This window comes from Sebastes umbrosus, chromosome 20, assembly GCF_015220745.1.
Source record: "Sebastes umbrosus isolate fSebUmb1 chromosome 20, fSebUmb1.pri, whole genome shotgun sequence".
NCBI lineage: Eukaryota > Metazoa > Chordata > Actinopteri > Perciformes > Sebastidae > Sebastes > Sebastes umbrosus.
In genome coordinates, this window is record NC_051288.1 from 24,594,693 (window position 1) to 24,610,249 (window position 15,557).

The 15,557-nt window shown below is 39.0% G+C and overlaps 1 protein-coding gene across 1 annotated transcript; it reads left to right on the plus strand.

The window, feature by feature from the left end:
- Positions 1-1,100: 1,100 nt before the first annotated feature.
- LOC119479185 (elongation of very long chain fatty acids protein 6-like) lies at positions 1,101-13,858 on the plus strand. Its single transcript, XM_037754479.1, has 4 exons — positions 1,101-1,438; positions 6,718-6,849; positions 10,245-10,396; positions 13,041-13,858. Exons 1-4 carry the CDS (start codon positions 1,338-1,340, stop codon positions 13,469-13,471), a joined length of 816 nt encoding a protein of 271 aa, XP_037610407.1. The 5' UTR covers positions 1,101-1,337; the 3' UTR covers positions 13,472-13,858.
- The last annotated feature ends 1,699 nt before the right edge of the window (positions 13,859-15,557 follow it).

Sequence of the window (15,557 nt, forward strand, 5' to 3'; positions counted from 1 at the left end):
ACAGAATGGTTCTCATGTACAGATGATATTGTGACTGATTTATCACTTCTCCTTTCCACCTTCATCCCTTTTGAACACAAACACCTGATTTATGGAGGATGGAACCTGCCAAAATACAAAAATAAATTAATAAATGACTCAATAAATTATTAAATATGTCATTAAATGTAGCAAATATATTATTAAAAATAAATGTAGACGTTAATTAATTGATATAATGTGACATAAATTGAAAATACTGTTTTAATTTGCTTCTTTATTTATTCATCTTTGTATGAATTCCATTATTTATTTCCCCTTGTGTTTAATATACAAAAATAATATAATATAATAGTATTATATAAAATAATAAATGTTATTTTTTATATTATATATTCTTAATTAATAATTAAGTACATTATTTGATGAATAAATAAATATGTCATTAAATATAGCAAAAAAAGATATTAAAAATAAATTTAGCCATTAATTGATTGATAAAATAAAAAAATAAATGTAAAAATAATTAAATAATAAGCAAAAATAATAATAAGCAAAAATAATATTAAAAATAAATTTAGCCATTAATTGATTGATAAAATAAAAAAATAAATGTAAAAATAATTAAATAATAAGCAAAAATAATAATAAGCAAAAATAATATTAAAAATAAATTTAGCCATTAAAGAATTGATAAAATAAAAAATAAATGCAAAAATAATTAAATAAATAAATAATAAGCAAAAATAATATTAAGCAAAAATAATATTAAAAATACATTTAGCCATTAAAGAATTGATAAAATAAAAAATAAATGTAAAAATAATTAAATAAATAAATAATAAGCAAAAATAATAATAAGCAAAAATAATATTAAGCAAAAATAATATTAAAAATACATTTAGCCATTGAAGAATTGATAAAATAAAAAACAAATGCAAAAATAATAAAATAAATAAATAATAAATGCAAAAATAATCTATTAAATAATTAATAAATGCAGAGATTAACCTGAAGCATAAGGGTACTAAAAACAAAGGCTCACTCGTTTGCTGCGTCATAGCTTCGACGCGTTTTTATTTTGAAAGTCCGTACCGGAACAGCATCGTGTTGTTTAAACTAGCTTGTGAGGAGAGTGAGAGGGAAGTACATCTGGTGCAGCTTCATCCTCCTCCTCCTCCTCCTCCTCTTCCCAACGACCAACAACCGAGATAATCCAGCTAATATCAGCTGGATCAGATAAAGGAGCAGCAGTCGGACTGTTCTCCGTCAGCAGGCCGGTTCGGTTCGGTCACATTTAACCAGAATCCTCCAGAACCTCCGGCGGCTTGTTAGCGGAAGAAAAGCTGAATAACAAGATGAAGATGAACGCGACCGAGCTGAATCCCGCGCTGGCTGAGTACGACTTCGAGCAAAGGTTCGACGAAAAACGAGCCCTGGAATGGATGCAGGAGAACTGGTATGTCTACAGGAGAATACTAGCTTACAGAAATGATAATAATATGATTAAATAATGCCGGTTTGGTCCTCCTCCTCCTCCTCCTGTACAGTCTGGTGGGAGGAGGACTCAGTCTGTCTGCACCTCATGTCCTGTCAGAGGCTGCAAGCCATGCAGACCCGGTGTCTTATATTATATATTATATATAATATGTATATCATATATTATATATATTATATAATATATATAATATATAATATTATATATATATATATTATATATAATATATATATATAATATGTATATTATTTATATATATATATATATATATAATATGTATATATAATATGTATATTATATATACATATAATATTTATATATATATAATATGTATATTATATATACATATAATATTTATATATATATCATATAATATATCATATTATATATAATATATATATATATATATTATATATAATATGATATATATATATTATATATAATATATATATTATATATAATATAATATATTATATATAATATATATATATATTATATATAATATGATATATATATATTATATATAATATATATATTATTTATATATATAATATTATATATATGATATATCATATATATATCATATATACATATATATATAATGTGTATATATATATATTATATATAAATATACTATATACATATGTATATATATATCCCTCCTTTACTGTATTATTTAGTACATTAATGTGTCGCATTTGAGGCTAAAACAGACAATAATGAGCTAAATTTAGCTTAAGAAACTGCATTTTACCCGCTTTAATTCAAACGTCCTTGAGGATGCAAGCCATGACTTCATCCCTGCTCCCATAGGTCACACCTGCAGGTCAGACCTGGTCACACCTGCAGGTCAGACCTGGTCACATCTGCAGGTCAGAGCAGGTCACACCTGGTCAGTTCTGGACCTGGTCACACCTGGTCACACCTGGTCAGACCTGCTCTGCATTTTATTTCATTAACAGCTGTTTGCATACTTGAAAAATATGTCTACTTTATATGCACCAAAAATATATTGTCACTGAAACATACACACAGTAAAACTGTTGATTGCTTGCAGAAACACTTTCATTATCATTTAACATATGTTGTACAGAGGGAGTGATCCGTCACCCAGCAACAGGGAAACCTAGTAAGACCACATTTTTTTAGCCTAACTTTCATGAGGTTGTGCACAACTGAAACTAAATACAGCTGTGTTTCTGTGACGGTAAGCTGTCAAATGAAGCCCCATAAAGCTCAGCACATATCCCCATTCCCTCCACCACACACCGGCCTGGAGCTCCACACTGTGCACACAGCATGGAAGGTGTACACACCTTTTAGCTAGTAGTAACTGAATAATAATAACAGCAGGGAAGCTTTGTGTAATGCTTGAACCTGCTTAAGAAACTGGTGAATCTCATTTTACCTGCTTTAATTCAAACGTCCTTGAGGATGCAAGACATGACTTCATCCGTGCTCCCATAGGTCACACCGGGTCTGCATTAAAACTTCATTTTATTTCATTAACAGCTATTTGCATGCATGAAAGAAAAGATATTGTTCTGTCTACTTTATATGCACCAAAAATATGTTGTCTCTGAAACATACACACACAAGGCAAGGCAGCTTTATTTGTAGAGCACATTTCAGCAACAATTCAAAGTGCTTTACATAAACATTCAAGAACATTGCGACAAAGTGCAAAAGAACATTAGGACATAATTAAAACCGTTATAAAAACATAAAAACATTAAAGATTAGAAAATAAAAATAGAAGCTAGGATAGAAGCTAAAATAGAATATAACACACAAGCGCAGAAGCTCTAGTGCAGTATAAGATCATTATCTGGTTTAATAAAAGGGCAGCAGCAAACAGGAATGTTTTAAGCTTTGATTTAGAAGAACTCAGAGTTGGAGTTGGTCCTGCAGGTTTCTGGGAGCTTGTTCCACACATGTGGTGCATAAAAACTGAACACTGCTTCTGCATGTTTAGTTGTGACTCTGGGGACACTAAGCAGACCTGATCCAGATGACCTGAGAGGTCTGGGTGGTTCAGAACATAGCAGAAGATCAGGCCCTGAACCATTTAGTGCTTTGTAAACCAGCAGGAGTATTTTGAAATCAATTCTCTGAGAGACAGTGTAGATCGTTAGTGTAGAGACCTCAGAACTGGACTGCTATGATCCACTTTCTTGGTCTTAGTGAGGACTCTAGCAGCAGCAGTGGTCTGAATCAGCTGCAGCTGTCTGATCGACTTTTTAGGAAGACCATTAAAGATGCCGTTACACTAGTCAAGTCGGCTGAAGATAAATGCATGGACTAGTTTTTCCAAATCCTGCTGAGGATTGGTACACAGTAAAACTGTTGACTGCTTGCAGAAACACTTGCATTGTCCTATAACATATGTTGTACAGGGGGAGTGATCCCTCACCCAGCAACAGGGAAACCTAGTAAGACCACATTTTTTAGCCTAACTTCTATGAGGTTGTGCACGACTGAATACATCTGTGTTTCTGTGACAGTAAGCTGTCACATGAAGCCCCATAACATGCAGCACACACAACCCCAATCCCTCCACTACACACCGGCCTGGAGCTCCACACTGTGCACACAGCATGGAAGGTGTACACACCTTTTAGCTAGTAGTAAGTGAATAATAATAACAGCAGGGAAGCTTTGTGTAATGCTTGAACCTGCTTCAGCGTTCCTCCTGCTGGGTCGCCATGTAACTTTGCTGTGAAGGCACACAGTTATACTTCCAGAAGGCAGCTTCATGGATCAATTAAAGCTCTTTCTGTAGGATGTAGTAAATCATTGTTAACCCTCTGAGATCCTGAGGATTTCACGATACTTGGGTGCCGATTCGATATGTATTGCAATTCGATATTACGATTTATTGCGATTTTGTTAACACTAGACCATGGGAAAAAGTTGAGGGACTTTTACTTTGGAAAATATCTAAATTAATACAATAAAAATGTTTGATTTTCAGCATATATGTAGTCAGAGATGTCCTGAAGTTGCAGCCCTAGCGTACCCTACTTGGGCATCCTTGAGGGCTTTGGTATCATGCAGGTTTTTCTGCATCCGACATGGATGGACTGATAACGGCTATCAGAAGCCCCTGTAGCATTAACTGGGTCAAGCAGCATCTACTCGGCGTAATATGTATTGTGCCAATCTGGATTAGTCATCTGGTCATTCCCAAACCACCTCGGACTCACGCACAGCCTCACAGATGTAATGCATGCACAGAGTCTGGATTAAAAAAACACAAATACCAGGTATGGCTGTTCTTTTTCCTGCAGCAGCGTCACGGTGCACACATAATCTACTTCCCCACCATTTAGCATTCTGAGCTCGGGAGTTGACCTTTTCTGCCCGGTCGTCATTTTCTCCCGCAGACCGTTAATTGAAATAATATCGCTGGTTGTTGATAAGCCAGGCGGAGCAGCGCCCGGTTAAAATTGCCTCATCACTCAGAGCTGGCAGTCTAAATGGTCAGTGTGTCAACAACTAATCTCTGTTAATCCTCCGCTGTGATTATAAATGAGGATAGGATGAAGGATGGGTTCATTAAACTGACATTTTTTAATACATAGTTTAAAATAACATTATGTACATACCGTCATGTGTTTACTTGACTCATGGCCCAGACAGTCAGATCATGTCATATTTGTTTTTATTTGCAGTCGTCTGGTCCGTTCACCCTAATTGTGTAATGCTCTTACGTAACAGCACTACGTCTGTATAATCATCTAGTAGTTCAGGGTCTGACTGAGTTGATTTAGGGTTTAGCATCGATGTTTGTCAGAGGAAGTCTTCTTCCTCTTTTTGTAAACTGATAAGAGGCCAAAGTACATTTAGAGGAGGTTATTTCAGATAATTCAGTTCTATACGGATTGTAAAATACACCTATCTCCCGATTCAATACTGTCACGATACTGGGGTACCGTTTCGATATGTATTGCGATTCTACATGTATTGCGATTCGATATTACGATTTATTGAGATCTTTGTTAGCTTTTTTAACACTAGACCATGGGAAAATGTTCAATCATACACTTCTAGGGACTTTTACTTTGGAAAATTTCTAAATAGTGTTTTCCACTTTGGATTTAAAATATGAGGTTGCAGGTCATATCCACGTGGACCCTCTGCCGTTTTCTGCTCTGACGTATCTGAAAATACTATCTTTTTGGCTACTTTTTTATGTTAAAGTTACTGTGAGGAACTTTTAACTGGTTATGAAACAGTCTCAATTTAATAGTGATGCCTCTATATGACCTACATAAGTAAACAAGACCATCAGAGAGAAGATTGGCTATTTCTACATAGTTATTCGTAATGCTTGACATCGGTACCACCGGGTCGGATTCCACGCAAAACTAGACAAAATCATGCAGAAACTCCTTCAGCTCAGACTCCAGCGGGGCCTCCGGCAGACCCAGATCCAGATCCGGCTTTGCTGCTGCCTTCAACGGTAGGTGGAGAGCTCCACGTCCAGCTGCAGTGGTTCCTCCTCCAGCCAGGAGTAGAGCTTTGCCTCGCTGCTCTGCTGGGAGCCAACACCGACACCACGCTGCTGGAGGTCCAGGCCGTATTGCTGGGCCCGTTGGAGGGAAGGGAGGCACAGGAGAACCAGAACCAGGACTGATCAGGGCAGACTGTCAGACCCTGCTGCAGGAAAATGAGAGGTTTTCTAAAGGGGCCCGGAAACACTACAGCTTTTGTCCACAGAAACTGCCAAAATCAACACAAAATTAAAGTTCCTCGTTGTGGCTTAAAATGATATCGAAGGAAATGTTTCTTCTCTTTATCATTTTTACTTTATAAGTGGAATCAAACAAATACATTTAACACAGAAATTCCCACAAAGCAGCAGGTGTATCAGATGTTTTATCAATTTCTAAGAGACAGAGGTGCTGCAAAAACCTGCTCGTTTGTTCCCAATTCTTCTTTACCCTCAGTTGCCAATTTATTAGGTACACCTAGCTGACACTCATGTAGTCCAATAATAAAACAGTCTTGCAATAAATCCTCCCTTCATGAAGGTTATATGATTCAGTGTTTGTTAAACTGTTTTAGATTCAACCATATGATCCTTTTGAAGGATCTAGTTTGTGGTGCTCTTATTGCATGCAGGTGTTTAATGAGGCTGGGCTAAACAACAGAAACACCTCGCGATTCCCCAGTTAATAGAGTCTTCTCAGTAATGCTGATTAATGTATTAATACGGTGTGTTTTCTCGTCCACAGGAGCATTGGGTTCATGTTCTGTGGCCTGTATGCTGCGTTCGTGTTCGGCGGTCAGCACTTCATGAGGGAACGGCCGAAGCTGAACCTGCGACGCCCGTTAGTGCTGTGGTCACTCAGCCTGGCCATCTTCAGGTGAGTCACAGTCAGGAATGAAATGAGAGTCAATTTAATGCTTGATTGATTAAGTGGAATAAGTAATTTATCAAGAAAAAGTCCTCTCAAATGTGCGGATTTGAGAGGATCGTTTTTATATAATTTATCTTGAATCTTTTTGGGGTTTTGAATTGCTGAATTTGCTCTGGATGAATGTTGTTAATTGGACATTTTATAAACTAGATGATTCATTTAAAAAATCATAGACAGATTGATCAATAATGGAAATGATTTGCAGTCTGCAGTGTGTTACGGAGGTGTAAAGGTCTAACAGAAGAAGATAGTATGTAACAATCTGAAGGCCAGAATATCATTTCATTTCTCTAAAGATAAGACATGAGATAAGATAGATTTATTTATCTTGAGGGAAATTGTTGTGCAAGCAGTTGGAGTACAAAGTAGGAGAGAGTCCAAATATATATATATATATATATATATATATATATATATATATATACATCAAACTACACCAAACTACACCAAACTGTTGCCTCAAAGTTGGACGCACGCTGTTGTCTAAAATATCTTTGTGTACTGTAGCATTAAGATTTCCCTTCAGTGGATGTAAGGATTGTGTGGAACAATCCAGATAAAAACAGCCCTTACAGTATACTAAACTGCAGCACGTGGACAGGAGTGTCCACATGCTGCAGTTGTTATTGTCTTCTGCTCTAAGCAGGTTATTCAAGTTCTATGTGATGGACAAAAGCTGAAGCTGTAACAGTTAATTACTCTCATTTTACAGTGTGTTATCTCAATATTAATATTTGGTGTTTACTATATTTTCCCCAGCAATCCATGCTCTCCTACTCCTGCTGTCAGTCCCTTTTATCCGTTGTTTTCTCCTCTGATTCACGGTTCACAAAAGATGACTAATTTGAGTGTGAATTCTCCGACTTTCTGGGTAAACAGGATGATTAGATCATCACTATTTTTACCTGCACGAGGCCACCAAAGCTGGAAGAGTGCAGGGAAACGTGTTGACGACTGAAAATGTGGAAACCAGTTCGATAACACATCTGTCACCAACACATTCCTCGCTGGATTTAAAGCTGTTGTACTCAAAGGAAAGGCCAAAAACTGATCTTCAACACCTCACAAGATAACACCGCTATCCTTTGTCAACACTCAGTATGTGTTGTGAGTAGAACAACGGCATTGAGCTGAGTTTACGTAGTGAATTAGATGGCCACGATGTATTTTCTCTCATTAGATGAGAGAACCTAGATTATAGTAATACCCTGGAGAGTTATGTAATTTATGTGATGTTTATCTTGAAATCAAATCACCATATGAAAAGTCATATTTAAAGCATCTGCTACTTGCTATATGTAACTGAAAGTGTTACGATGCTAAAACCAAACATGGTGCGATCGCGGCCAGGGACGTTTGCAGAGGTTGTGACTCACTTGGCAGGTGGCAGCAGGCGGGCTGTCGTCCTGATCACAGAGCTCCATCACCGCTGGATCGGTGGTGTGTTGAGCCCTCCATCTAATCTTAATCTGGACGCAACCTGCCCTCTCAACCCCTCAGCTGTTTGCATACAGGACATGACAACATGACTTTGGAATTTCTAGCTGTTGGAAGGCTGGTGATATTCTATGATTTTCTTATCGTCAATGAATCCCATGTAAGGATGTCAATAATTAACCGTCATTAAGCATTTTAACTGATTAACGCTATCAGTTAAAACGGTTAAAAGAAATGTTAATAATTAATTCAAAAGCTGAGCGGCTCAGAGGAGCGGCTTGTCTCTTTAAGGAGAAAAGCTGGTCCACCTTAACAGCCCTCCTTAAGAGGCAGAGGTGGAGTTGCAGGATACAGGAAGTTGGCTCCGGTCTCCGGCTCGCTTGAGCGGAGCGGAGGAGTTGCAGTTTCGTAGCATTTATACACCGACAAATAAACTGTACACACACTGCTACACCTACGTTCACAGCTAGAACGCCACCAACAACCTCACACTCACCGCCAACACACACACGGTCTGTTGGAAACTCGCTAGAGCTACGCAGACTGCGTGTGCGGCGGCGGCGGCGAGCACGAAGCCTCCGGCAATGCTAGAGCTGCTAACGTAGCACAAACACACACACTGTTTGACACTTTCTAAAGTTACGCCGGGCAGACACACAGCTGATAAATATAATAAATACAAATATATTATAAATAACGACTATTCGAAAAATCGAAAATCATAACTCATCCCTAATACCAATACCAGTGAACTTCCACGATTCTTGATACCAATTCAATACCGCGGTAAAACAACAAATCCCATGTACTTCAACATCCACTCCTTTTATTACTGTTTTTTGTTATGAAGTTAAACCATGGATGTATTAAGAGAACTGGATACAGCGTTGGAGGCGGGGCCCCTCACTGTATCACTGGGTGACATGTTCCTTCATTATCATGAACTCACACACTGTAGTTCATTCTGACTCAATCCCACATACATCGTCCTGCTGCCACAAATACTCACTAAACTACAGTGACCAGCTGTTTAATATTTACATCTTCTGTTGAAACCAGTTGGCTTTAGAGCCACAGGCAGGGTAGGGAAGTCAGGACGTATTTACAGACGGACTACACATCGTTGGTTTGTGTCTTTTCATGGGACTTGTTGACAATAACTAAATACCAAACGAGATTGTACAGTTATAGCAGTATATACAGTTTATCACTGCTTGTTTTTTGTGTTTTAATATTGTTGGGCAGCTGAATTCCTTCCTGCAGTCTGTGGATCAATGTATGATTATACTGTACTACGATGGCAGGGCTCTTAGAGGGTTTTATTGACATTACATGGATGAGTAACGAGGAGTCTTTACGGCTGCAGCGGAGCTGAACAGTGGACATGAGGATTAAACTCTCTGGTTCACTGATGTTTTTATGAGAAACAGTGCCCTGGGTTGTAAACACGGTGACTTAGGAAGTGTCTTGACCTTTGAAATCGGATGTTTTGTATTCAACACTTTCACACATCAGGACTCCAGACTGAGACCATCCCAGTTATTCAAGGGTGATAAAAGGACTGTATTGAATAACACAAACTGTTTGCGGATGCTAATACGAATGATACTGTAGTGTGCTTCATCTTAGCCTCTATTATGTGTAGTATAAATGGCTGTTAATTAGCATGTACGACTGGCTCTGATCTCCCTGTTTGATTGATTTAAATGCAGAAAAGTGTATACAAAGTGTGTACAAAGGAACAAGAGCTTACACATAACTTTTAATGCAATGTTGTACACATATTCACACTGATATGAAGACTGATCTCACATTTTTAAGGGTCATTCATCTGAAAATCTGCTGGTATTTGAACTGTGTACTGATGTCTTTGTTTCTGTGTTTGTTGTGGGTTCACTCTGCAGCATAATAGGAGCTCTGAGGACTGGACTGTACATGATGCACGTCCTCACAAACAGCGGCTTCAGACAGTCGGTGTGTGACATCAGTTTCTACAGCGCCCCCGTCAGCAAGTTCTGGGCCTACGCCTTTGTTCTTAGCAAAGCCCCCGAGCTGGGTAAGACTTCCTCTAACCTCTCTCTCTCTGATTATGTCCTTCTCCTGCTTGTTTTAGTCAAGTCAAGTCAGTTTACTTATATAGCACGTAGGGCTCTCAATCCATTCAAATATTTAATCGCAAATGAATCGCACATCTTTTATCTGTTCAAAATGAACCTTAAAGGGAGATGTGTCAAGTATTTAATACTCTTATCAACATGGTAGTGGGATATCACGTTCACAGGAATGGATCGGACGTACCTAGACAAGAACACAGCTGCAGTCACGTGTTCAGACAAACATCCATCACAGTTTACGGACTGACTTCCAGCTTCAGCTTTGACCGACTGTATTTACTGTAGTTTTTGCAAACACAGTTTTCCTGTGCAATGAGGACCAACATTTCGGCTGCAATCACTCTCAGTTTTATCTCCAGATGAAGAGCTTTACATACTGTTGGCTTGTTTACAACCAGATCTGAGGGCTTTCTTCACATTCACACTTCGTTGTGGTGATTTTGCTGTGTTTGCATAAACCTGAATGATCCTTTATCTCTGATTTATAAGGCTTATATGCACAGATAACCTATATACAGGTCTTAAACAGTATATATTCTGTAGTAAACTAACGGCCCGACCAATAGGAGGATGAAGACTCTTCCTGTCTGCAGCTGAGGAAACACTGCCTGTATCATTTATCCACTAATGGGATTTTCTTGCCACCTCAGCATCTTCCTCCATTTCCCAGCACTCAGGTCTGCGAGCACCAAGAGGCGAGATTAGTGAGCAGCTCTTAAGATGATTGTTTGCTTGATAAATTTACTGGAAAGTTTAAGTGCTCCGAGGAGGAGAGGAATGGTCACTCAAGGTTAAAGTCGTTGCATGTAAATATCCTGACGTAAGAACATCACTGCTGCTCCCTCTGCGGCAGGAAATCTAATCTTTGTGTCAGTAAATCATTTTTCAGGGCAAAAGTTCAGAGTCCCGTGAGCAAAGAAAAACATCTATAAAAAACAATTTGTCCCTGCTGCCATAAAATATCTTGATCTGTAAGGACAGATAGTATTTGAAGCCAGCTTGCTACGTCAGCACTTTATATCTATTTATTTAACCTCTATTCAGTCCTCACCATCGAGTACCTGGTGCTCCTTTTAATGTAGCTTCTATTGTGTAATCATGTAAATATGTTTTAAAGGGACTGTTTGTAACTTTTTAAGCGTATAAATGTAGCGGATCGGGACACATGCGCGTTCGCATATGCACGCTCGCGTGTGGCCAGAGCCTCGTCTCTTCTGCCTGCTTGCCTTCACTCAGACAGAGCGCGCGTTCTCGCGTACTCGTTCCACCTCTAGACGTGAACGCGTACTCACTCCACACTGCAGAAGAGTTAGTTTAGCTCTGAGAATATCTAGTGAATGTACAGTGGACGTTTGTGCAGAAATAACTGCTGCAGCTCCTTCAGACCAACAGAGGTTTCCCGTGTCTTGTGAAGTGACGGGACTCCGCAGAGAGAACGTTGTTGTCTCGTTACCGACCGGGTGCCGGTGTCTCCCTGTTCTCTCCGGCTGCGGGCGGAGGGAGACGAGTTTCTCGGTGCGGAGCCCCGCTGCCTCAGCCTGCGCTGAGGCAGGAGAAGCAAACACAGTATCAGCAGTGATTCATGGAGAAACCTCCGTCTGGTCAGCTAACATTACTGCAAAGCAGCTGAAATATAGAGTGATATTGTGGTTTTAGCTGACGTGTGTCGCCTCACTGTGTTGAGCGATGCTCGCTCATGTCTATTTAGAGCGAGCACAAGCACGAGCCCGACGCTGACTTTCGTTGATTTCACGGCCACAGGTGTCGCTGTTAAGAAGCATTTCTGAAAGTTACAAATAGTCCCTTTAATGTGTCCTGTCTGGATGTGATATATTGTGTTTTAATGCACCCTTTTTAATAGCAGATTTTATGCAAACAAAGAAAAAACAAATGTCTGCCTTTTTGTATGCAAAAAGTTGACAATAAAGTATATCCTATTTCAAATTTTGGATAAGTATTAAAGTGACATACCTTGTGACAACTTGTACAAGTAAAAATAATCATCTTAAACTCCCAATTAGCACTTAAATAATATATATAGGCTAAATATTGTTGAAAAGTCAAAGTTTTTCAGACCTCTAAGTTACATATAACTACTGTTTCAACAGCTTTTAAATGTCTCCATGTCAACATGTAATTAGGATCTGTTTGACATTATAATATAGTAATTTAAAATCTGTTAAACCAAACAAGACATCTTAAAAAAACAGTAATTTTCTAACCAAATCTAGCCCCGTTTTAATCAGTAACATTTCAGTATCTGTGTGTAATGCTGCTTTTGCGTATTATTAATATTTTATATAATATTTGAGCATATTGTTTTATGCTAAATGCAGTACCTGTGAGGGTTTCTGGACAATATCTGTCATTGTTTTGTGTTGTTAATTGATTTCCAATAATAAATATATACATACATTTGGATAAAGCAGCATATTTGTCCACTCCCATGTTGATAAGAGTATTAAATACTTGATAAATCTCCCTTTAAGGTACATTTTGAACAGATAAAAAATGTGTGATTAATCACGATTTAATATTTGAATGGATTGCCTTGTGACCTTGTGATGATTTCCTCTCCTCTCCCAGGTGACACGGTGTTCATCGTCCTCCGGAAGCAGCGCCTCATCTTCCTGCACTGGTACCACCACATCACCGTGCTGCTCTACTCCTGGTACTCCTACAAGGACCAGGTGGCGGGCGGCGGGTGGTTCATGACCATGAACTACGTGGTCCACTCTCTCATGTACACGTACTACGCGGCGCGGGCGGCCGGCCTGCGGGTTCCCCGTCCCTGCGCCATGATCATCACGGCCTCCCAGATCCTGCAGATGGTGATGGGCCTGGCCGTCCTGGGCCTGGTGTACCGCTGGATGCACGAGGTGCGCTGCCCGTCCCAGATGGACAACATCGCGTGGGGCTCTCTCATGTACCTCAGCTACTTGGTCCTCTTTGCCTCGTTCTTCTACAACACCTACCTCAGAGGCTCCTCTGGCGACAAAGGGTCCAAGGCAGAGTAGTGCTGTCGAAGTGTGCCATACGTAGAAACGACCGACCGTGAGATGCCGTGAATGTGTGAGTCACAACCAGGTCCTCCTCTTTTTAACGACATTCTCACTTGACTTTTTATAGGCATCCGTAGCTCGACGCAGTGATACATCCGTGGATTTAGAGCGGTAGGAAGGAGGAGGCCTGCTCAGACTCAGACAGGAGCACAGTATGGAGATGGAGGAATACCACTAACATAGTTCTCACCTCGTTTATATTATTATTGCCTCTGTGACTTAGACTCTTGGCCAGTATCAAAAATAAAACAGCCACATGTTTGTCAGAGGTGGTTAACAGATGTTTGTATGTTGTAATGACAAAGTGATCATCCTTGATGTACACGGAAAAGCTCTGAAGTAGAAAAAGAAGTATGGATTTTAGATTTTAAAGGAACTGTTCAACATATTTAGCACCCATTTGCTTTCTCTCTGAGAGTAGGGATGTCACGGTGAGGACATTCTCCCACTGGTTAAACATTTTACAAAAAAAGGTGACGCTCAACATCTGTATAGCACTTACTCTGATCTTTAACGTTGAGGCGACAGGTTTCCACCTCGCACACCGTGCTGTGAACGCTCCGTCCTCCTCACGCCGACTGCCTCATTAACGTTATGATTCTCTTATTAGCGCTGGGTTTAAATCCGAAGTATTGACGAATAGGCACTTTTAAAAGATGAATGAATGCCTTTTATTGTCATTGCACAGCTGTACAACGAAACTCTAGAGAAACTCCTCTCAGTGGTGCAAAAAAGGAATAAAAGGAAGATAAAATAGATCGACCCAACAACTCAGCATATATAATACATAAACTGGTAGCAGCATAGATAAACAATATTGCACAATTCCAGCAGGATATATTATTGCACTTAGCCGTGATAGTGCATATTACTAGTGAGAGTTCAGTTCTCTTGTGTTTTTGGCTTTGACTCCAAATCCTGAGACTCCATCCGTACGGAGCAGACACTTTCACTTTCAGTTTGTAGCGTCCGTCCTCCGACTACGTGTTGATATCACTGCTTTAAGTATTGAGCTGGAGTCTGGATGTATTCAGCTTAGCTTAGCATAAAGTGTGGAAGCAGAGGGAAACACCTCACAAGTTTTATTCTAAAGTGAAAAAAACAACTACAACACCCTCTAAAAGATCTTAAATATTTGACCTGTAAATAAAAGAATTTACTCAAACTGATTATTAAAATAGTTGGCGAATAATTTAATAGTTGACAACTTATCGATTAATTATTGACGCTCTAGTTGTGAAGGTTGCTTTTGAAATGTAATAAGTAGGGCTGTCATAGTTAACGTAATAATAACGCATTTTAACGCCACTAATTTCTTTAACACAATCGGTCCCTTGACCTCTGACCTCCAGATATGTGAATGTAAATGGGTTCTCTGGGTACCCACGAGTCTCCCCTTTACAGACATGCCCACTTTATGATAATCACAGACAATATCTGTCATTGATTTGTTGTTAATTGATTTCCAATAATAAATATATACATACATTTGCATAAAGCAGCATATTTGTCCACTCCCATGTTGATAAGAGTATTAAATACTTGACAAATCTCCCTTTAAGGTACATTTTCAACAGATACAAATTTAATATTTTAATCGATTGACAGCCCTAGTAATAACTAATGTAACTTTTTCAATTACTTCATCACAGTAATGCAACTTATTACTTTTCTAACAAATGTTTTAAACTGGGCATTAAAGCTGAAAAGTCCTAAAAACATGAAGTTAAACCTGGCAGTATAAAGGCCCACACACCAAACCGTCATCAGAGAACCAGCGGCGATGAAGGCCGACTGTCGCGTCTACATAAAAGCTTTTTATTCAGATGTAACCCCGTTGTAATCACAAACATTTTGATTAGTAACTGCAATCTAGTTAACACTGTTCTTAGCAGTGCAGGTTGCCAGATACAGTCGTTGCACAGATGTTGATGTCTGTGCAGAGACAGTGGTACCAAACGCGGCAACAACAAGACGTCAGGAAGTCACATAACTCGTTTTAACATTTCTGTTCATGTACGAATGAAACAAACGAGATGCG